The 21,990-nt window shown below is 49.2% G+C and overlaps 1 protein-coding gene across 3 annotated transcripts in view; it reads right to left on the minus strand.

Moving 5' to 3' along the window:
* Positions 1-523: 523 nt before the first annotated feature.
* Positions 524-21,990, minus strand: part of APPBP2 (amyloid beta precursor protein binding protein 2) — a 1,587,742-nt gene continuing 1,566,275 nt past the window's right edge. For 2 of the 3 annotated variants that reach the window (XM_069615072.1, XM_069615071.1), the window contains one exon: positions 524-1,095. In XM_069615072.1, coding sequence (XP_069471173.1) covers positions 842-1,095 — 254 coding nt within the window. In that variant the 3' untranslated portion in view covers positions 524-841. The remainder of the gene's footprint in view (positions 1,096-21,990) is intronic. The other variant, XM_069615073.1, reaches the window with a different exon arrangement.

Genomic DNA, 21,990 nt, shown 5'->3' on the forward strand with positions numbered 1-21,990 from the left:
GACTTTTTGACAGGGAAATTAAATATTCTGGTTGCGTGTATAGACCGTGAACAGGAGAAACGCAAGCAGTTATTGTAAAAGTTTTGGAGTGAAATGTGTAAAATCTAAGGCTTTGTGGAAAACCTGATGGGGAGTTGCCACTGTGAAAAGCACGCTCATCTACAATTTAACTCTGATATAAACTCCACGCTTTCTAACGACAGTAATCAGTTTAGTATGTGGGCTGGATGCATGAGAGCTCAGCTTCGCGTAACTGAGTTATTAGAAGAAAAAACAGACCTTATCCACATTTACACACTTTCCAACAGCCCGCCCATACAAATAATCAAAAAAAGATCCATGACAATCATATTATTCAAGTGGATTAAGTGCATGACTTTTGAAAAATGCCCAACAAACACATGGATTAAAGAATCATGATTAGCAACAAATCTTGTATAAAATGTGTATACAATGTGTTTTTTCTGCTTGGCTCAGGGACATGGATACAGTAGATCTCCACTCACAATAACAATGCAACTCAAACTCTTTAACAGTTTTATTCAAGGCCTTCTTGAAATTTCAGCAGAAAATGAAAAGGTTAACCAGGTATTTGTTTGGTAGTATGTAGGAGTTAAGAGCCAAACTTTATATACCCTTAAGATCTGTGACGCATATTCATCCACTGGAGCTTTTGATGAATCATGGAAAACCATGTCAGTAGCCAAGTAATCTCCAAACGACTGGACCAGTATTTCAATGCAAATTCCAGCAATGGAAATAAACTACATGGATTTGGACTTCACAGTCGGATATTGTGAGAAAATCTGAGATTACTGAATTGGTTCGTCATTAAAGTTTCTCAGCAGCGTGGCCCACCTACGTTTTGAGACATCAGAAATGACTGGACAACTTCTGCAGTAGAATGTGGGCTTGTGTTTACATCCTCTAGTGCATCCGTAACTGAAAACTGTCGATCCCGCAACCGGTTCCAATTGGCTAGCACATTGTGGTACTCAAATACTTTTTCATAGTTGCCAATAGAGTTATAAAGTTTAATAAGTCCTCTGTAGTCATATTCCAGTCCACTATAGCCTTCACCAAAAAGTTTCTTTCCTGGTGAACAAATGAAAAAAATGTTATCAGGTATACTGTTCTATATCGTGAAACCAAAATGTCAAGCAATTGTATAAAAAAGGGACACACTTTGAACTTTTTCAATAGTTTCAGTGATCAACTAGATCTTGGTCACTAGTGGTGGAAAAAACATACAGGGAATTATAATGTTTCCAATTATTTGACGGATATACAGGTTACTTTGGCTATAATAGGCTGAATATCTCAGCTTAATCAATTCAACTTCTAACAAATAGTTACAAAACATCACCCATTCTTACATTTAGGAGCAAAAAAGTTATTGCCTCAACGTTGCCTATTAGATGTCAACTGTGCATCAGTTTTCAAAGAAACACAAAGATTACCCTAGCATGTCATACTGTGCTAGATCCATGATGAAGGCGCATTAGCAATCGGTTAATCAATTTCTTAAAGATTTCCTCAACTACCATTCACCAAATGTTGCGCTCTAACACCAAATATGAATTCTAGACACTTCTCATGCTTTTTACACTCTCAATCCAAAACCTTTATTGCAATTTTAACTAAGATGTATCTACCACATAAACCTAGATGGCAAGCAACGGAATGCTAAACAAAGCATGTAGGAAACCGTGAATCAATTGCAAACAGTTGAGTGAGGGAGAGAGAACAGAGGCAGGATACTGTTTTTAACTCTAGCATGCCCAATTCAAATGTACATCCTTTTGAAATTGATCCAGAATATATCAATGATTTTGGTATAAATACTACCGGTTTGAATGAATTGAAATATTTCAGGTTGAGGTGAATGAAAGAATATTTAAGGCCTTCTGCAAGCAGGCTTTGTTATTACTGCAGGCACTGGGTGTTAGCAAGTAGCTGCTAACAACCAGCCCCTGCAGTAATAACACAGCCTGCTGCTTGCAGAAGCCCTTTTAAGGACTTCTGCAAGCAGCAAACAGGCCCGGATGAAGATGTTGGACCATAACCTTGTCTCGGGTACCAATAAAAAAGTGGCCCACCATTGCAAATAAAGGTAACGAAAGGGACTGCCCTATTTGTGGGAGGATAAAGGGCTGGTAGAGTTATACAACAGAGAAGAACAAGTTACTTACCAACTGGTAACGTTCTTTCGACTGGGTGTTCCTCCAATGTATTACACATCTTTGACATGTAATGTCCACAGCTGTGCACTTAGGAAACTTTTTCGGCAGAGGGCGTCCTGCGTCGGGTCAATGTCCCTCGAAGGCCTCAGTCGAGGACAACGTCACAGGATGTTATAAATAGGACACACGGCGCCCGTAGCCTCAGTTTACGTTTTTTCCCTCCAAACGTGTGGCACCAGTCTCATGCCTGCTTGCCTGCACTTAGCCTTGCTGAAACTAAAGCTGCAATCGCATAGGAAATTCTCCTGAGGGGCAGGCTGGGAGGCTGATGTGGAATACGTTGGAGTAACATCCAGTCGAAAGAACGTTACTAGTTGTTAAGTAACTTGTTCTTCGAATGGATTGTGTCCTCCAACACATTCCTTCTTTGACAGACTTTCAAAGCAGTACCAGTAAATGGAGGAGGGAAAAGAATATAGAGTACCCAATTAGATTGCGGAATAAAGAACCGCCTTCCCAAAGGCCATATCCTGACCATGGATAGTATCCAGGGAATAATGTTTTACAAAGGTGTGGATGGAAGCCCATGTAGCAGCATCACAAATATTCCTAATAGGAACACCCCTCTGGAGGGCGATGGAAGTAGCCACACCCCTAGTAGAATGAGCTCTCAACCCTTCAGGAGGGTCCTTACCTGCCAATCGATAACATTCCATAATGGTGAGGATAATCCACCTGGACAAGGGCTGTCTAGCAACAGCCTGGCCCAATCGGTGTCAAGCATATCCTACAAAGAGTTGATCGTCCACTCTGACCCTGGACATCCTAGAAATGTAAAAGCTCAGAGCTCTCCTAGGATCCAAACGATGGAGTCGCTCCTCTTCCTTACCAGGAGGAGGCAGAGAGTAGAAAGATGGAAGAACCACATTTTGACTCAAATGGTATTCAGAAACTACCTTAAGTAGAAAGGAGGGACGTACTCTCAGTACAACCCTGTCCTTCTGAAACACAGTAAAGGGTGGCTTAGATGAAAGTGCCTGCAATTCACTCACTCTGCGAGCGGAAGTAACCGCAACCAAGAACACAGTCTTGAAGGACAGTAATCTCAAAGGACAAGAGTGCAAAGGTTCAAACAGAGCACCCATGAGAAATTTCAAAACCAAATTCAAACCTCAAACCGGCACCTGGAAAGGGGATGGCGGGAATACATTAGTCAGTCCTTTAAGAAACTGAGAAATCAAAGGAATCTTAAAATAAGAAAATCCTTCAGACGATTGCTTAAAGATAGACCGCGCCGCCAGGTAACCTTTAATGGTAGCCACTTGAAGGCCCCTGTGGGCCAAGACAAAACCATAGGAATCGAGCACTGAAAAGGATCAACATTGTGATCTCTGCACCAGTCACAGAACTTACGCCAATGGTACAGGGATTTTGTCACAGGCCACCTGGCCGAAAGCAACACCTCCATCACGTCATCCGGGAGGTCCCAATCCTTGTACCTCAACCTTTCAGATACCAAGCGTGAAGGTTGAGAGTTTGGACTCCCCCCCAACCCCCCTGTGCCTCTATGCGAGAGCAGATCCTCTCATTAGGGAAGACGGCGTGGACGACAGATGGACATTTCTAGAAGTTCCGGGTAGCACGCTCTGGCCTAATCCGGAGCAATGAGGATCATGTGGAAACCAAAACCTCTGTAACCTCTGCAACACTTGAGGAATGACAGGGACTGGAGGATACACGTACAGCAGTGGGAATGACCAATCCACCACAAATGTGTCTCCTAATGCTCCTCTTGGAGGAAATTGCCTTGAGCAGAATCTCTTGCACCTCCGGTTGACACTGATGGCGAAGAGATCCACTTGCGGGGTTCCCCAAAGGGCTAAGATCTCCTGAAGGACTTCCTGAGCCAACTCCCACTCATGGGAGACTGTGCTCTGCCTGCTCAGAGCATCCACCGCCGCATTTTCATATCCGGCCAGAGATCGAAATTTCCTGCTGGATGGCCTAGAACCAGAGCTGCATTGCCCCTCTGCACAACGGAAGTGACCCCCCTCTTCATCCCCCTTTTTTTTGAGGTAATGCATGGCCACTGTGTTGTCCGTCATGATCAGGACACTCCTCCCCCGTACAGATAGCAGAAAAGCCTTTAGTGCTAGCCTGACGGCCTGCAGCTCTAACAGATTGATGTGTAGTTTGGACTCCGACGGAGACCAACGACCGCTGGCAGTGAAGTCGTTGGCATGAGCGCCCCATCCTGTGAGGGAAGCATCCGTCACTACTGTCACCTCCAGCCACGGTTGCCAAAACTGTTACCCCTTCATCAAGTTCCCTTCGTTGGCCACCACAGAAGATCCTGGGAGAACGAGAGCAGAATCTGAACGGGATCCGACATCTTGCCGGAGAACTGGGACCACAATCTTGAGAGCCCACGGCGGGGATCTCATCCGCAGCCGGGCCTCTGGCACCAGAAAAATGCAGGCGGCCATGAGGCCGAGCAACCTTAAGAATTTGAAAGCCGGGAGACTCTGGGCATGTTGAAACTTGTCCATCTGCACAATGTGATGAGCCCTTACCTTGGGAGGCGAACACTTCCCCAAGGACATGTCTAGAACAGCCCTGATGTACTGGAGCTGTTGGGAAGGTGTCAGATGCGACTTCTTGAAATTCAGGGAGAAGCCCAGCATGTGGAGGGTGCGGTTGGTGACACCGAGATGATCCAACGCCAGCTCAGGAGAGCACGCCTGGATCAGCCAGTCGTCCAGGTAGGGGTAGACGTGAACCCCCACCTCACCTGAGGTATGCTGCTGCCACCACCATTAGCTTGTTGAAGACCCGCAGGGCGGAGGTCAATCCGAACAGCAGGACCCGAAACTGAAAGTGCGAGTCTTCAGCCGCAAACCTCAGGTACTTCCTGTGCGCGGGATGAATCGGCACATGAAAGTAAGCATCCTTGAGGTCCAGAAAAACCAACCAATCCTGAAGTTGAAGGGCCTGGAGGACTTGAGAAAGAGTAACCATCTTGAACTTGTCCTTCTTGAGAAGTTTGTTCAACCAACACAACCCCATGATGGGGCTCAATCCCCAGTCTTTATTTGGGATAAAAAAAATAAGGGGAATACCATCCGTTGTTCCTCTCCGCTACAGGCACCAGTTCTATAACACCTTTCTCCATCAGGATCAAAATTTCCTGGGCAAGGAGCGGATCTGGAAGCTTCAAAGAGAGTTTTCCCGGTGGATTGTCATGAGGGCGCTGAAGGAAGGGAAGGTAGTAGCCGTGGGCAATGGTATCCAGAACCCACGCATCTGAAGTAATGGCACACCATTCTTCGAGATGCCGAGACAGTCTGCCCCCAACTGGCGAACCATGGGACATGGCCTCAGCAGCTTTGGCACCATGATTTGCCTGACTACAACGGGTACTCGTTCACTGGCCCCTTTGACTGGCGGCCCCTCTCGTTCTACCAAAGGAGGAGTAGTAATGAAAGGAACCTCCCCTCCACTGTTGTCCCCTAGGAAGAAAAGGCAGAGGTTGTCGCACCGTGGTGCTTAAAGATTTTGCCGCAGCTTTTGAGGTCTACATCCTCTCAAGGCTCTCGTCAGCCTTGCTGCCAGACAAATGTGCGCCATCAAAGCGCATGTTGAGAAGACGGTCCTGCACATCCGGAGCAAACCCAGACTTCCGTAACCACGCAAATCTGCGTATAACAGTGCACGCAGCCATGGATCGGCTAACACTGTCGGCCGTTTCCAAACACGACTGAAGGGATTCACACATGGCATCCTTGCTGTTCTGCACGAGAACAAGGAACCCATCCCTTTTTTCCCTCTCGGGAATATGCTCAGCCGCCAAAGAAACAATTCCACAGAGTGTGTGAAACCCTTGCCAAGGCACACGTGGAGTTGGCCGATTTCAGGGCCATGCTCCCAGCAGAAAATACCTTCCGGGCCCAACCGTTGAAGCACTTGCGGTCCCTTTCTGGAGGGATGGTAGGGTACACCGCCTGCCTCGAGGTGGCCGTAGCCGCCTGAACCACCAAACTCTCGGGAGTGGGGTGAGTAGATAGATCGCTGGGGTCGCTAACGGAAGGGCAGTATTACTTGGTCAAAGACGTATTAACAGCCGGAAGAGATTCTGGGGACTGCCAAGCAGCTGCCAACCTTTTCTGCAAGATAAGATGAAATGGCAAAACAGGGTCAGAGGACGGACCTTGATCCATAATGTACGTCAGATCATCCTGCACAAAGCCTTCAGGAGGACTAGACCAGCCCAGATACTCCGAGACTCGCGCCATGAGCCTCCTATAAGAAGACGCCGCATGAGCCCCAGGCTCAGGTCTACCGAATTCCACTTTCGGGGAAGTGTCCAGCCCACTAGCATCATGGAGGGTCTGCCTCAATTCCTCCAACTGACTATCTCCAGAAAAAAAGTGGAGCATCAAGGTCCCCAGGTTCCTCAACCTCAGACCTTTCCTCCTCTTCATAAATATCATCCAGAGGGAGTTGAAACCCAGGTCTGGGGACAGAAGAGGGCCTGAAGGCCGAAACCGGCCTCGCAGACTTCGACGTAGCCTTCCTTGGAGGATCCACAATATACGGGTACTCAAATGGAAAATAAAGAAAAAATCCCGATAGCGGCGAAGGCTTTGACGTCAAGAGCGTCGACAACCTTGACGTTGTGATCGCCGAAGTCTTCGACGTTGATACAGGTGCTGACGGCGCCGTGGGCTGATATGATGGCAAGGCGTCGATGTCTGAATCGGACGGGCACCGCGCCGAACGAGTCGACGCCAGCCCAAGCTCTCAACAGGTTGCTGCGGTCTCGCCGGAGACGAGGACCGAGTGTCATGATGCCTACCCCCGGGGACCCAGACCACGTCCAGCAACCCCAGAAGCAGGCATCAAGTTATCCTAAGCAAGCCCAACAACCCCCGCTAGGGGCTATTTGGGTCCAGTCCTGGCGCCTGTGGCGCCAGGCTCATAAGGAGAGTCAGTCCTAGCGCCATAGGCGCCAGGCTCATAGATTAAAACTTACCTGATGCAGACCATGCTGCAAGAGCTCCAAGCCAAAAGAGGCTTGGAATGGACTACTTTACTTAGGGACTGGGGAGGAATACTTACCTGGGACTACTTTGGAGGCTATTTTAACCATGCCCGAAGAGCAACACACGCTTCGCGTTATTCTGCATCCAGCAGCGTAACGCTCCCCGTGCCTGCAAGTCTGCATCCAGCCTTCTGCCACGCCCGCCTCGAGTTTGGAGCTCCTAGAAAAAGGAAGAAAGAAGGAGAAAAGGTTAGAACAAGAGCATTACCTTTAATCCTTACCTGAATTTGCGATCCATCGCGCCTTCGAGCTGGAAGAAAAGTTATTTTATGCGCGTCGCCTCGCCTGCTGCAGCGCCGCGCTGAACTCACCGGCCTTCGCAGCATCTTCACATTCCACCGCATCCTCCTGCATGTTCCCGGCGCACTCCGGCACCTAAGGAGAAGACAAGAACAGCAAGGTGAGCCAAGGGAATACACAGAAGAATATTAGTTACCCCCCCATAGACTTACCTGATTTTACAACCGGGGGTACTACTCCTCTTCACGAGTCGGCACAGCTTCCACTGCATCTTCGCCCAACCCCCGGCCCCTAAGGGGAAACAAAAGGACAGCAAGGTGAAACAAAGGGACTAACAAGGGGAACCCTCCTCACCACAACAGACTTACCTGATTTTACCGCCAGAGGTATTATTCCCCAAGACTTCATACTTTCTCTCAGCGCCTGAATAAGGGAGAAAGCAACAGGTTACAAATTGACTTGATTTTATCGAACTGTGTTGGAAAATACAAATCCTTACCAGAATACTACCGGTTGCCACGAGGAACTCTTCATTAGAGTCAAGCTGCAACCTGCAAGGAATCGGACAAGAGTGAAAGTCAGGCATTTGAACACTTACGAACTTTTTACTTACGGCGTCTTGCCGGGAATCGAGTCAATATTGTTCTGGAACTCACCAATTCCTTCGAGCCAGTGAAGCAACTGGTTATCAACGCGCCCCTGCGCTCAATGCAGGATGGAGAGCTCATCTTTTCAAACCATCAGAAGAATATTCCTACGGGCCAAGCAAACGAAGCTAGGTGGGCCAGTCCAGTCTGTCATCTCGGCCCTACGCGTCACATTGGTGGAGACCGCAGCTGTCCAGTTCCGATCGACGCCTCTGTGGGAGCCAGATGAGCGTAACACCGAGACCTAGAGACAAGGCTCTTGCGATTCTTCGATTCCTTGTCCGTACGGGACTTCAAAGGCTCCTGATGCGAGTCACTTCGTGTACCCGAGCCCGAAGGCGTGCGAGCCACAGTGCAAGACCGATCCTGGCCGGCTTTGTCAGAAGGTGCGATCGGACCCGTGCCCTGCGATTTAAAAATCGCTAACATGGATTGTTTAAACGCCACCCATTCCTCCGGAGTTGAGGACTTCGTAGGGCACATAACCTTCCTCGAGGCACCATCCTCCGAGTAGGACAGGGAAGCCGACCGGTGACGCGCTGCCTAGAGTGCCGGGACGAGGAGGACGATTGGCGGGAACCACTCTGGGACCCAGATCCCTGGCACTCCATCTGACGCGGAGTGTCGCCCCTCGAGTCGTCGATGGAAACCCCCTTGGACTTGGAAGTCCAGGACTTAACAGGCTTAGAGCCCCTACCTACCTGGAGCTTGCCCTTCCGCTCCTGCAAGGCCTTGGCAGTCAGCGACTGGCATTTCAAGCAGTCATCGGTGTCACGTGACTCGCCCAGGCACCACAAACAAATGCCGTGGGGGTCGGTGAGCAACATCTTCGACTTGCAGTACCAGCAGGTCTTAAAGCCAGACTGCGGAGTGGGAGGGGTCGAAGAGAAATACATTGTAATGATGAACACACGAGGCGCGCCGTCTCATGAAGTTAAGACGTTTGCGGAAAAAACGGAACTGAGGCTACTGGCACTGTGCGTCCTATTTACAACATCCTGTGACGTTGTGCTCGACGGAGGCCTTCGAGGGACATTGACCCGACGCCATCGACGCAGGGCGCCCTCTGCCGAAAAAGTTTCCAAAGTGCACGTTCGAAGTATCCTACCACAGGATACATTTTTTTTACTATACATTGATTATGGTAGGTCACTCAGTTTCAAAAGTCTAGTAGCTTTGAAAAAATATCTATACGTACCCAACTTGGACACTATTTTGGATAAGCAGAAAACGATCCACACAAGTATCGATAAGCAGTTGTGTATTTCTAAGGCAGCTTTATTCAATTTACTGTCAGTATGTCTATTAACTAGACTGCTTTCATTTGATTTGTATAAATGTATAGTTCATTTGAGAAAAGGCGTAACACGGTACATGGTAACTTAAACAAAGGTTAAACTCCAGACAAACAGGATTGCAGTTTGGAACATAGAGTAAGTGTTGCAGACCATCAAAGTAAACACACAAAGGCCAAGGGAGGTCTAGAGCATATTTAGCACTTACACATACAAGAAAACATAACTGCAATTTTGAGGAGTTTAAATTGAGATGACTTAGGGCACTTGCAGAGTCAGTGCCTGTATCCGAACACCAAAGTAGGGCTGAACTGAATGACCAATCTAAGGGTCAAACCTATCGTCTAATGGGGGTGAGAGATGACCAAACCGTAGGTCTATGCCTGGGGCGTCAGGGACCTGGTCTGAGACCACCGATGGGTAATGTGCTTCGCAGTAGTTGGAGTACGGAGTCCAGTGGCGTTTCGGCTCCTAGTGGATAAGCCTTCTTCCAGGCCTCAGGAGCAGTCTCTCTGGGGGTTGAAAGGAGAAAAGGAAAGAAATACTTGTGTTGGTTAAAAGTGATTTGATAAAACCAGAAGTTGTCTTGAAGAGATGAACAAGACGTGTTCCATATCTGTGACAGTAATCACCACAGCTGTGCTGCTTCGGAAAATCTTTCGGCGTCTGCGTCCTGCGTCAATGACGTTGATACGCCGTCCTCTAGGGCCGCCGTCGAGCCGACGTCACCGGATGTTATAAGTAGGACGCACGACGCCCGTAGCCTCAGTTATAGTTTTTTTCCCAGAACGTCTGGCACCAATCTACTGCCAATATGACCACAGAAAGCCTTGCGGAAACTTAAGCTGCAATCGCATAAGAAATTCTGTAGCGGGGAAGGCAGGGAGCGAGCGATATGGAATACGTCGTCGGACCATCCCATCGAAAGAACGTTACCAGGTAAGAGAGTAACTTGTTCTTCGAGGGGATTGGGTCCTCTGACGTATTCCATATCTATGACAGACTCCCAAAGCAGTACCAACGTAAGGAGGTGGGAAAATAATTTAGACTATACAAATTTAGAATGCCCAATCAAATTGCAGAGTAAAGGACCGCCTGGCCAAAGGCCAGATGCTGCCCATGGATAGAATCAAGGGAGTAGTGACGTACAAAAGTATGGACCGAAGTCCAACTAGCTGCATCACAGATGTTACGAATAGGAACACCCCGCTGCAGGGCAGTAGAGGCAGCCATACTCCTAGTCGAATGGACCCGTAAGCCTACAGGAGGATCCTTACCCGCCAGGCGGTAACATTCAGAAATTGCCAAGATAATCCATCTAGACAAAGTCTGCTTAGTCACAGATAGTCCCAAACGTCTTCGAGCGTAACCAATAAAGAGCTGATCGTCCACTCTGACCCAAGACATGCGTGAAATGTAGAAACTTAAAGCTCTCCTAGGATCTAACCTATGGAGCTTCTCGTCCTTACCAGGATGCGGAGGAGGATAAAATGCCGGAAGAACAACCTTCTGGCTCAAATGAAATTCCGACACCACCTGCGGAAGAAAGGAAGGACGAACTCGAAGGACAACCCTGTCTTATGAAACACAGTGAAGTGTGGCTTAACTGAAAGTGCCTGTAACTCACTCACTCTGCGAGTGGAAGTGACCGCAACTAAAAATACAGTTTTAAGGGTTAACAGTCTCAAAGGACAAGAATGCAAAGGCTCAAACGGAGCACCCATTAGAAACTTGAGTACAAGGTTCAAATCCCAACCAAGCACCTGGAAAGGTGGCTGAGGGAACACATTAGTGAGCCCTTTCAGAAACTGAGAAATTAAAGAAATGTTCAAATGGGAACACTCCTCAGACGAGCGCTTAAATATGGACAGCGCCGCCAGGTAACCTTTAATGGTACCCACTTGTAAGCTCCTGTGGGCTAAAGAAAGCAAAAAAAACTGAACTACAGGAATGTCACATGAAAAAGAATCCACATTATTAACCCTGCACCAGTCGCAGAACTTTCTCCAACGGCAATGGTACAGGGACTTTGTTGCCGGCTGTCTGGCCGAAAGCAACACCTCCATCACGTCTTCAGGGAGGTCCCAATCCTTATACCTCAACCTTTCAGAAGCCAAGCGTGAAGGTTGAGGGATCTGACCTCTGGATGGAGAACCTGACCCCCCTCCCGTGAGAGCAGATTGTCTCAGTAGTGAAGACGACGTGGAGGGCAGATGGACAAGTGGAGAAGGTTTGAGTACCACGCCCTCTTGGCCCATGCCGGAGCAATGAGGATCATCTGGGAACCGAACCTCCGTAACCTCCGCAAGCACTTACGGGATGACGGGGACTGGAGGAAACACATACAGCAGTGGGAAGGACCACTCCACCACAAATGCGTCCCCTGAGGCTCCTCTTGGAGGAAATTCCCGCAAGCAGAACCTTTCGCACTTCTGGTTGACACTGAAGGCGAAGAGATCCACTTGAGTGGTCCCCCAAAGGGCGAAGATCTCCAGGAGAATCTCCTGAGCCAACTCCCACTCGTGAGAAATCGCACTCTGCCTGCTCAGAGCGTCCGCCGTCTTGTTTTCGTCTCCGGCCAGACGAACTGCCCAGATCGAAATTCCCTGGATGGCCCAGAACCAGAGCTGCATCGCCTCCCTGCACAGAGGAAGTGACCCTACACCCCCCTTTTTGTTGAGGTAGTGCATGGCCACTGCGTTGTCTGTCAGAATCAGGACATTCCTTCCTCGCACAGTCGGCAGAAAAGCCTTCAGGGCAAGCCTGACGGGCTCAGCTCCAACAGATTGATATGGAGTCTGGACTCCGACGGAGACCAATGACCGCTGACTGTCAGCTCGTTGGCATGAGCTCCCCATCCCGTGAGGGACGCGTCCGTCACGATCACCACCTACGGCCAGGGCAGCCGAAACAGAGCCCCTCGCCTCAGATTGCCTTCGACGGCCCACCACAGAAGGTCCAGGGCGACCGAGGGCGGCACCTGACCGAGGTCCGACATCCTGCCGGAGGACTGTGACCACTGGAGCTTGAGAGCCCATTGCAAAGATCTCATCCGCAACCTGGCCTCTGGCACCAGAAGAATGCAGGATGCCATGAGGCCGAGCAACCTCAAGAACTCGAACGCTGGGAGACTCTGGGCATGTTGAAACTTGTGCACCATCTGCTGAATGTGGTGAGCCCTCACCTGGGGAGGAAAACACTGCCCAGGGATGTGTCGAGCACTGCTCCGATGTACTGGAGCCGCTGTGTTGGCGTCAAGTGGGACTTCTTTAAGTTAAGGGAGAAGCCCAGCTTGTGAAGGGAGTGGCAGGTGACGGACAGATGATCCAGGATTTGCTCGGGAGAGCGTGCCCTGATCAACCAATCGTCCAGGTAGGGGTAGACGTGAATCCCCCCTTTCCTCAGATGCGCTGCCACAACCACCATGAGCTTGGTGAAGACCCTCTGGGCGGAGGTCAATCCAAATGGCAGGACTCGAAACTGAAAGTGCGAGTCGCCAACCGTGAACCTCAGGTACTTCTTGTGCTTTGGATGAATCGGCACATGAAAATAAGCATCCTTGAGGTCGAGAGACACCAACCAGTCCTGAAGGTGAAGGGCATGGAGGACTTTAAAGAGTAACCATCTTGAACTTGTCCTTCCTGAGGAGCTTGTTCAAACCGCTCAAGTCCATGATGGGTCTCAATCCTCAGTCTTTCTTCGAAATCAAAAAATAAGGGGAATACCATCCCTTGTTCCTCTCTGCTACAGGCACCAGTTCTATAGCACCTTTCTCCAGCAGGGATTGAATTTCCTTCGCAAGGAGCGGATCCAGGCTCTTCAAAGAGGTTCCCTGGTGGATTGTCTTGAGGCCTCTGCCGGAAAGGAAGACAGTAGCCGTGGGCTATGATCTCCAGAACCCACACATCTGAATTAATGGCACGCCATTCTACAAGATGCTGCGCCAGCCTTCCCCCAACCGGAGAAGCATGGGCCTCATGACTGAGCTGAAGCGGCTGCGGCAGTGCCTGAGGGCAAAGAGGCAACTGTTCGCGAGGCCTTGGCACCTCGAGTACCTTATTTTCCACCTCTGGCACTCCTACGGTTGCCCCTCTGACTAGCAGCTCCTCTCGATTTATTAAAGGACGAGTAATATCGAAAGGAACCTCCCCTCCATTGCTGTCCCCTAGGACGAAAAGACGGAGGTTGGCGGACTGCAGCGCCCAACGACTTCGCTGCAGCTTTGGAGTTCTGCAACCTCTCAAGACTAGTCAGCCTTGCTGCCAAAAAGATGTTCACCATCAAAGGTTATGTTGAGGAGGCGGGCCTGCACATCAGGAGCAAAACCCGACTTCCACAAACACGCAAACCTGCGTATTACGGTGCTCACCGCCATGAACCGGCTGACGCAATCAACCATGTCCAGACCTGACTGAACGGATTCACACATGGCATCCTTGCCATCCTGCACGATAGCAAGGAAACCATCCCGTTCCTCCCCTTCGGGAATATGATCAGCTGCTAGGGAAATACAGTTCCAGAGAGTGTGCGTGAAACGAGACAAAGCACAAACTGACTTGGCAGCCTGAAGCGCCACACCATCAGAAGAATATACCTTCTTCGCCCAGCCGTCAAAACGTTTGTCGTCCCTATCAGGAGGAATGGTAGGGTACGACGCCTGCTTTGCGGGGGCCGTAGCCACCTGTACCACCAAACTCTCCGGAGTAGGGTGCGTGGTCAAGTAGCAGGGGTCCCCACTGGCTGGGCGATATTTCTTCGGCAAGGACTTGCTCACTGCCGGGAGACTCTCCGGAGAAGTCCAAGCCGCAGCCACCCTTCTCTGCAAGGCCATATGGAATGGCAGCACCGGGTCAGTTGGAGGACCTTGGTCCAAGATATCAAGTCAGGTCATCCTGCTGAAAATCCCCAGGGGGCGGCAGACCAACCCAGGTATTCAGTGACCCTCGACATGAGGCACTGATATGAAGATTCGGCATGTGTGCCAGGCTCCAGCCTACCAAACTCCACCTCCGGAGAGGTGTCTAGACCATTGGCGTCGTGCAGCGACTGACAGGTCCTCAAGTTGACTGTGACCAGAAACAAATGTCATCAGGAGCCACTGCAGGAACCTGACCTTCCTCAGACTCCTCATCCACCTCAGAAATATAATCTAGAGGCTGGAAAGAGGGTACAGAAAAAGGCACAAAGACATGCTTAGCCTTAGCCATCGCCTTTCTTGGGGTTGCCACCGTGCCACGGGGTACCTCAGACAAGGCTGCCTTGAAGGGCGTCGACGGAATGGGCGTCGACGTCGAGCGTGGCGCCGACAGCTTCGACGGCGTCGACACAGGCCTCGAGGGCGGAGCCCCGAGCGTGTCTCTCGACAACCTAGGCGTCGAAGGCGTTGACGACTTCCTCGGAGGCAGGGCCTCGAGAGAGTCAGTCGACGACCTCGGCGCCGCCGGCTTCGATGTCTTCTTCGAAGACTTCACAGAGTCTCATGGACTCAATGGCGTCGAGGACCGGGACCTGGAACGGGCATGCCTAGAGCGACCATCATTGTCCGACCGGGACCTCGAAGGTGCCCGGTGGTCGCGACGACTGCTTGAGCCCGAAGGCGGACGAGCAGTGTCTCTCCTGCGATTGAAAAATCGACCAACATCTCCTTTTGGAACGAATCCCATTCCTCCGGAGTGGAATGTTTGTTGGGACAAGCTCAGAAGAGGACGGGGAAGGCGACCTGTGACAGTGCTTCCTGGAGTGCCTCGAAGAGGCAGAGGAATGGCGGGACCGACTCCCAGACCGAGAACCCCCGGACTCACGACGATGATGCGGAGAGTCGCCCCTCGAATCGTCTGTCGACATACCAGTGGAACGCAACTTCCTTGGCTTGGCCACTTTACCTACCGACAGCTTCTTCTTACACTCCCGCAAGGCCTTCGAAGTGAGCGATTGGCAGTCGACACAGTCGTCCGTATCATGGTCCTCCCCGAGGCACCAGAGGCAAGCGTTGTGCGTATCCATCAGGGACATCTTGGACCTGCACACCCGACACTTCTTAAACCCAGACCGTGGGGTGGAAGAAGCCGAAGACATCATATTTGTTGTAGCAATGAAGAAACGGGTTCGAAGAACCGAAATAACAGGATTCAATAGAATCGAGGCGCGCCAAGATCTCCGAAGTGAACACGTTCGCGGAAAAAATGGAACTGAGGCTACGGGCGTCGTGCGTCCTACTTATAACATCCGGTAAGAGTCTGGCAGGGAACTCCAGTGCTGCAGCAAGAGAGTACTATTAGGGCTACACTTGGTTAGATGGAGTGCTGGCAGAGACCCGGCAGTGCACTTCCATAGAGAAAGTATGGGAAAATGTCCAAGAATAGAGGTCCAATTACCTGAGTAGAGCAGTGTTTGCCAAGTCAGTAATAGAGAGGTCCTAGCTGTGAGTTGATTCTCAGAGCAGCTTACATCGTGTGAGCTTGCTGCTTCTTCTGTTCGTGCTTTGCGTGGCAGCGTCTGATGTAAAAAAAAAAAAAAAAAAAAAAGAGGGAGAGAGCAGGCTAGTGAGCCAGGGATTCAAGTGTGCAAACATGCGTAGCACACAGCTTTGTCCATTGGACCATTATGGTCTAGGTGGTTGCTATGAGTTATAGCCAGGAAGGCACCTTATGTGGACAATGGCGCTGTGACAGAAAATTGTCAGGGATCCGCGATGCATTCAAGCATCAGGTCCCGAACGAATGGAGCGGTGTGCCGCTGTGAGCTGCTCATGCGCAGACGATTCGTGTATTTCACTCCTGGGCATGTGCAGAAGCTTCTCTTGTTGATGTCGGTAACCATGGGGATGTTTATGTATAACGTTCACCTGGCGGCGTACAACTGAAAACCAAAAGAAAGCCCCTGAGGCTAAGTTGGAAAAGATTGCAGCAGTGCATTTTTTAATATATAGTATAGGCATTAGATGTGGGAAGATGTCTGGCAAAGAGACCTGTCTGGCCCCAAATGTAGGATGGCACCAATGCGTGTGTGTGCAGTCTGGGTATTGGGCAACCTAATGTGTATCACTAAGTTGTGTAAGGCTCGGTTGTGCAGCCAGTGTATGCAGCTAAGTGGGGGTGCAAGTAGAAATGGGAAGTGAGCCCTGGTAGACGCGGTGTGCTATGAAGCAAAAGGGCTCTGGATCAGTCGATGCGTGTTACATGTCATAGAAGGACAGCAACCATCTGCAGGAAGGGATGCCAACTTTCGAATAGGGCAAGAAAAGTCAGGGTAATGGACTGAGGGGCGGACCTAGAGGGGTTAGGCAGGCCGGGTATCACATATGGTTTTCTTATGCGAGAAAGAAGGTCAAAGCATGTATCCTCCGGTAAGCTGGTACCTAGGTGGTAGATTTGGAGTCAAACTTAAAGTTTGGAGGAATACTTGCTGCCAAGGTGTATTGGGCACAAGGGTGTGGTGTATAGTGTACAATTATTTGAAATTAGCGTGGGGGACCCTGAATCAGGGTGGATGGAAGGTTGGTACCGCTTCATTGAGGCCTCCTTGTGGTTGAGAGCATTCTTTGTGTTGGTGGTATTGTTGACTTTGTCGATGACCCACCATTTTAGATTATCTGGGCCATGTTGATACTCCTGAAAGTGAGAGACCAGGGGGACGTTGGTTGTTCTGCAGCGAATGCGTGATCTGTGTTCGCTGATTCTTTTGCTGACCTGTCTCGGTGTTTGCCCAACATACCTAAGACGACATGGGCACTCCACAATGTATATTACGTTGCAGGTTTTGCAGTTGGTGAAATGCTTAAGGTGCCAGTCTCTACCTTCAATATTGAATGACTTGGTCTTGCTGGTAAATGTACAGGACGTACACATCGTGCATGGGTGTTGAACTGAAACCTCCCTTAGGTTCCACAATCCTGTTTGCTCGGGAGAATTCTCAAGAATGTGCTAATTTCCCTTACCTTTTGAGGCCCCCATCATCTTTGCTGCATTTCTGGGATTTGATTTATTTTACCTGGGAAGAGTGACCATTTTCCCACTCGTCCATGTATTTTGATGTGCGTTTTACTTTTGTGTTCTTTGGTTATGGAGTTTTAGGACAACTGCATAGGCATCATCTTTTTCTGTGTGTCACACAGTACCTTCATTGCAGTGGCACAGGGATGTCTTTTAGAGTTCCCAAGGGTTAAGTACCTTCTCTGGGACGGACTACTGTCTCCCAGAGCATGTAAAGTTAAATTGACTTTACTAGTCTCTTTAATTTTACAGACCCAGTACACACTATCTTCCTATAGAGTGCTGGAGGGGTTGCCTAGCATCCCCCCCGAGTCAAAACCCTCATGTAACAGTCAAATGTTACCCTTTCCTACTTTAGATGACTGGTGGCAGTGGTTTAGACCAAACTACCATGATTTTCCCGACCGTGAACAATGGTAGCTCAAAATCGGGTCAGCCATGTTTTTCAATATGGCGCCCAAGACCCATCTGTAAAAACAGTCTCCGGTCAACTTTTTTCGCCATTTCTCTAAGGAAAGGTCCTTCATGTATTTTTCTATGCGCGCCAAACCAGGTTTGGTCCTTTGTTTGTTGGCCTTTGGTGGGCTTCAGTGCTGAAGCCCTCCTCTGGCGCCCCAGTGTCTGGGGTGGACAGGATGTGAGGGAGGTGCCCGAAACTCTGTGTGCTTAGTCTCCTACGAGACCTGAATGCACTCCAACGTGATTGGCCGGCTGGCTGTCCGGCAAGGAGAGCCACCCTGCTGTGTGACTGACAGCCAGGCTGGAATGAAGGGGGGAAAACTGTTTAAAAGCAGGTCTCTGGGACTTGGAAAGCAGAGTCGTCCACTGGAACAAAAAAACCGAAGACGAGCTGAAGGAAGACGACTGCTGAAACTCCTGGACGACCGGTGAAGCCCTGCTGCCGGTCCGAATTGCCTGAAACTCCATCGACAGAGAAGCCCTTCAAGTTTAACTTCTTCCCTTGAGTTTGGTGGGAACAAACAACTCGCAAGCCACCTGGACACTGTCCCCATCCTGGTCGAATTTTCTTCAGAGTGATGTTGAAAACCGGATAGCCTGGGGGAAGGAAACCAGCTCGTGGTCTTTAAGGCACTCGCACCTTAAACCGACATTTTGCCAAGCTTGTAGCCTCATCCCTGCGCAGTGCAGGAACCTCCCAACGTCCTTGTCCCCACGACTGAAGCTCAGGAACAGCGAGATCTGCTCGAACTGCCAGGAACAACTGCCTCAGCTACAGCTCTTCTTCACTTTAAAGGTACTGTGCAAACGCAGTCCGGAAATCTTTTCGGCCTCAGTGAAAGTTTGTGAAACTTTCCCGACTTCGAAGGCTTGTCCTTCCCTAAACATTCGTCTAACTTTTCGCCTGACCAAATTCTTCTAAGATCCATGGCAAGGACTTAACCATTTACTACCAGAACTGTGCTATCCTATACAAAGACTCGGAACCATTGACTTTGGCCCAGGCCTATGAACTGAATTGCTGATTGTAGTTTACTGAAACCCTTTGCTCTGCCTATGAAAGTAGTTTTCAGTAAAAGTTGCTGTTGATTCTTATAACCTTGTCTTTTTACCCCTTTTTAAAAGTGTCTGAAGTGCCATTTTGCTCACACTTCAGGGGAGCTGAACTTGTTCAGTAACTTATTGGTTGTGTATTTGTAGTATATTAGTAGATGATATTGAGCTGCTCTTGCTAGTGTAATGTTTTCAAACTGTGTAAATATATGTATAGTCTTTTACCAAGAAACCTTAAGTGTTTATTTGAATCACTGTATTTGTTGGTCCTATGTGTAACTTGATCTACTGCTCACTCAACTCTTGAGATAAGTATGGCTGCTGAGCCACTGCTACCACATAACTGTGTAGTACAGCCTTGTACCAAAGGTGAAATTGTACTGACACTTGTAGTCTCAATTGCATGTAGTGTTCCCCAAGGGTACTGCATGTTATTCTGCCTAACACTGTTCTCAGAGCTTTTTTAAGACTGGCATGGGTGAGATGTTCTTCACCCGTTTGAGCGCCATCCTGGGAGGTGGTTCATCCGGGAGGCTCATCTGTACTAGTGGCCAGAATTGTTTGATGAGGTGTCCGATTCTGGTGGTCTCTGGGCTGAAAGTGGTAACACATGTGATCCTATCTTGCTCTGCGTTTCTGATTTTCGGAGTCAGAAGACTCTCTCTTGGGGTACATGGTGCCCCTTTCCTGGTGTTCTTGATCAACTTCTTGGGGTAGCCACGTGCTTTAAGTCTGGCCTCTAGGTCTGCTGCATGATGTCTATATTGTTGAACTTCGTTACAGTTTCTACGCAGTCTTAAGAATTGCCCATAGGGGAGGTTATCTCTCTAATTTTTGGGATGGTTTGTTCTATAATGAAGTAAGGTGTTACAGTCTGTTTCTTTCTTGTACAGAGTACATGTCAGTTTCTCTTCTTGTGCCTCAATTTTCAGATGCAGAAAATTGATAGAGTTCGAGCTGCTTGAGATGGTGAATTTTATCTCTGGCGTTTGTTGGTTGATCCAGCTGAAAAAGTCAAGAAGGGCTGTTCTGTCGCCTTGCCATATGAAGATAATGTTGTCGATATATCTATGCCAATGGGCAATTTGATTGGCAAACTGGTTCCTTGCAGAAAGGACATGTATATTACTGCCAGACTCGGGGTGAAAGCAGCTCCCATTGCTGTTCCGCAAGTCTGCAAGTACAAGGTTTCATCAATTGAAAAGTAGTTTTAGTAAGCAGAGTGCTTAGGTGGGGGAGTGCTTCTGCAAGCAAATGTGTTTATAATAGCATGCACCAATAAGGCTTTCAAATATTCTTTCATTCTAGTGGCAAGCGCCGCTTTAATCACGAGAATGAAAGAATATTTAAGGCCTTCTGCAGGCAAGCTGTCTTATTACTGCGGGCACTGGGTGTTAGAAAGTGGCTGCCACTAATATTTCTCCCGCCCGTTCGGGCCCTTTTTAAAGGCTTCTGCAAGCAGCGAACAGGCCCGGCTGAAGATGTGTGGCCCCCCGCAACCCCCTGCTGACAGGGTCGGACTGGACCATAACCTTGTCTCGGGTACCAATGAAAAAGTGGCCCACTGTCGCAAATGGCTATTTATTCCTTTTGTAACACTGTTTGAATAACCAAGGGGGAGCTTTTTGATAAATAGTACTGCATTTGAAAGAATATGTATTCAGCAACACTGGTAAAAACGTCTTGCCGCTGAGTGAATTAACTCATCATACTGGAAAAATTGGCCAAATCAGTGGCCCACTTTGACCACAAAAACTGGCCCACACCAGCATTTTGTGTTTTTAGTTCGGCCATGGGCCTATTGCCCTTACGGCCAGTCCGAGCCCACCTGCTGAGAGCGAAAACAGTGGTACATGGAGGTAAGCTGCCGAATTTATCACGAGGCAGGCAGCCAGAGCCAGCGGGAAGTTTTACACTAACTGACCATAACTTTAATGCAAACACTGCAAAGCACATATTAAAAGCACTAGAACGGAAATTGAGTCTTTTCTTGCTTTGCAGACTGGAAACATGGGGGCAGTTGCTGGGCCCCCAGAGGCTAGAGGCCTCTTTTGTTTGTAAGGGTCGAAAGGCCCTGATGCTGCACCTGAATGCGGGGCTGGGTATTAGCAAGTGGCTGGGTGTGAGAAATATTATTTCCAGCCACTTTCTAGCACCCAAGCCCCACAGTAATAACACACCCTATTGCTTGCAGGCCTTTCAAAAGGGCTTCTGCAAGCAGGCTTTTATGTGCAAACAGGCCTGGCTAAAGAGGTGTGTCCCCCGACCCTCTCAGCTGAGAGCGAAACGGTGCAAGGCACCTGTTTGAGGTTAATACCGGACGACTATCAGGAGGCAGGCAGCCAGCCAGCAGGGAGCATTACAAACTGGCAACAGCTTTAATGCAAGCACTACAAAGCACATATTTTAAGTCCCAGAACGAAAATTTAGACTTTTTTGCTGTGCTTAAGTGACTGGAAACATTGGGGGCGGTTGCTGGCCCATCATCCCAGAGGCTTGAGTCCTTCTTTGTTTGTAAGGTTCCAAGGGGTGCCTGCGCTGGCAATAATATTTCTCCCGCCCGTTCGGGTGGGAGAATTATTTACATTCGATAGCGGGTGCTGAGGGGCCCTGTCGATTCTCGAGCACCCCCATAATGAGCCAGTGCATTGCTGTGGGTAATCAGTTGTTTTTTACCTATTTTGTAGGAATTGGAATTGGTCTGTTGAGGAAGATTAGGCAGAGTGGACCTTCCCACTGTGACTTCGATAACAACACAGGCCCGAGAGGTAATGAGCCTAGACCAACCTTTTATTCTAAAAAAAAGGACCTTTTGTTTTTGGTGCCACGGGTAGCCGTTTAATCACGAGAATGGAGGACTATTCAAAGGCCTTCCGCAAGCAGGATGTGTTATTGCTGAAGGGCTGTTAGCAAGTGGCTGCGCTCGGAATTAATTTTCTAGCACCCGTTAAGGTGGGAGAAATATAAATTCCAGTCACTTGCTTGCACCCAGCCCTGCACTAAAACCACAGCCAGCCAATA

Source organism: Ambystoma mexicanum, chromosome 9 (assembly GCF_040938575.1).
Source record: "Ambystoma mexicanum isolate Mex_15411 chromosome 9, UKY_AmexF1_1, whole genome shotgun sequence".
In the NCBI taxonomy this organism is placed as follows: Eukaryota; Metazoa; Chordata; class Amphibia; order Caudata; family Ambystomatidae; genus Ambystoma; species Ambystoma mexicanum.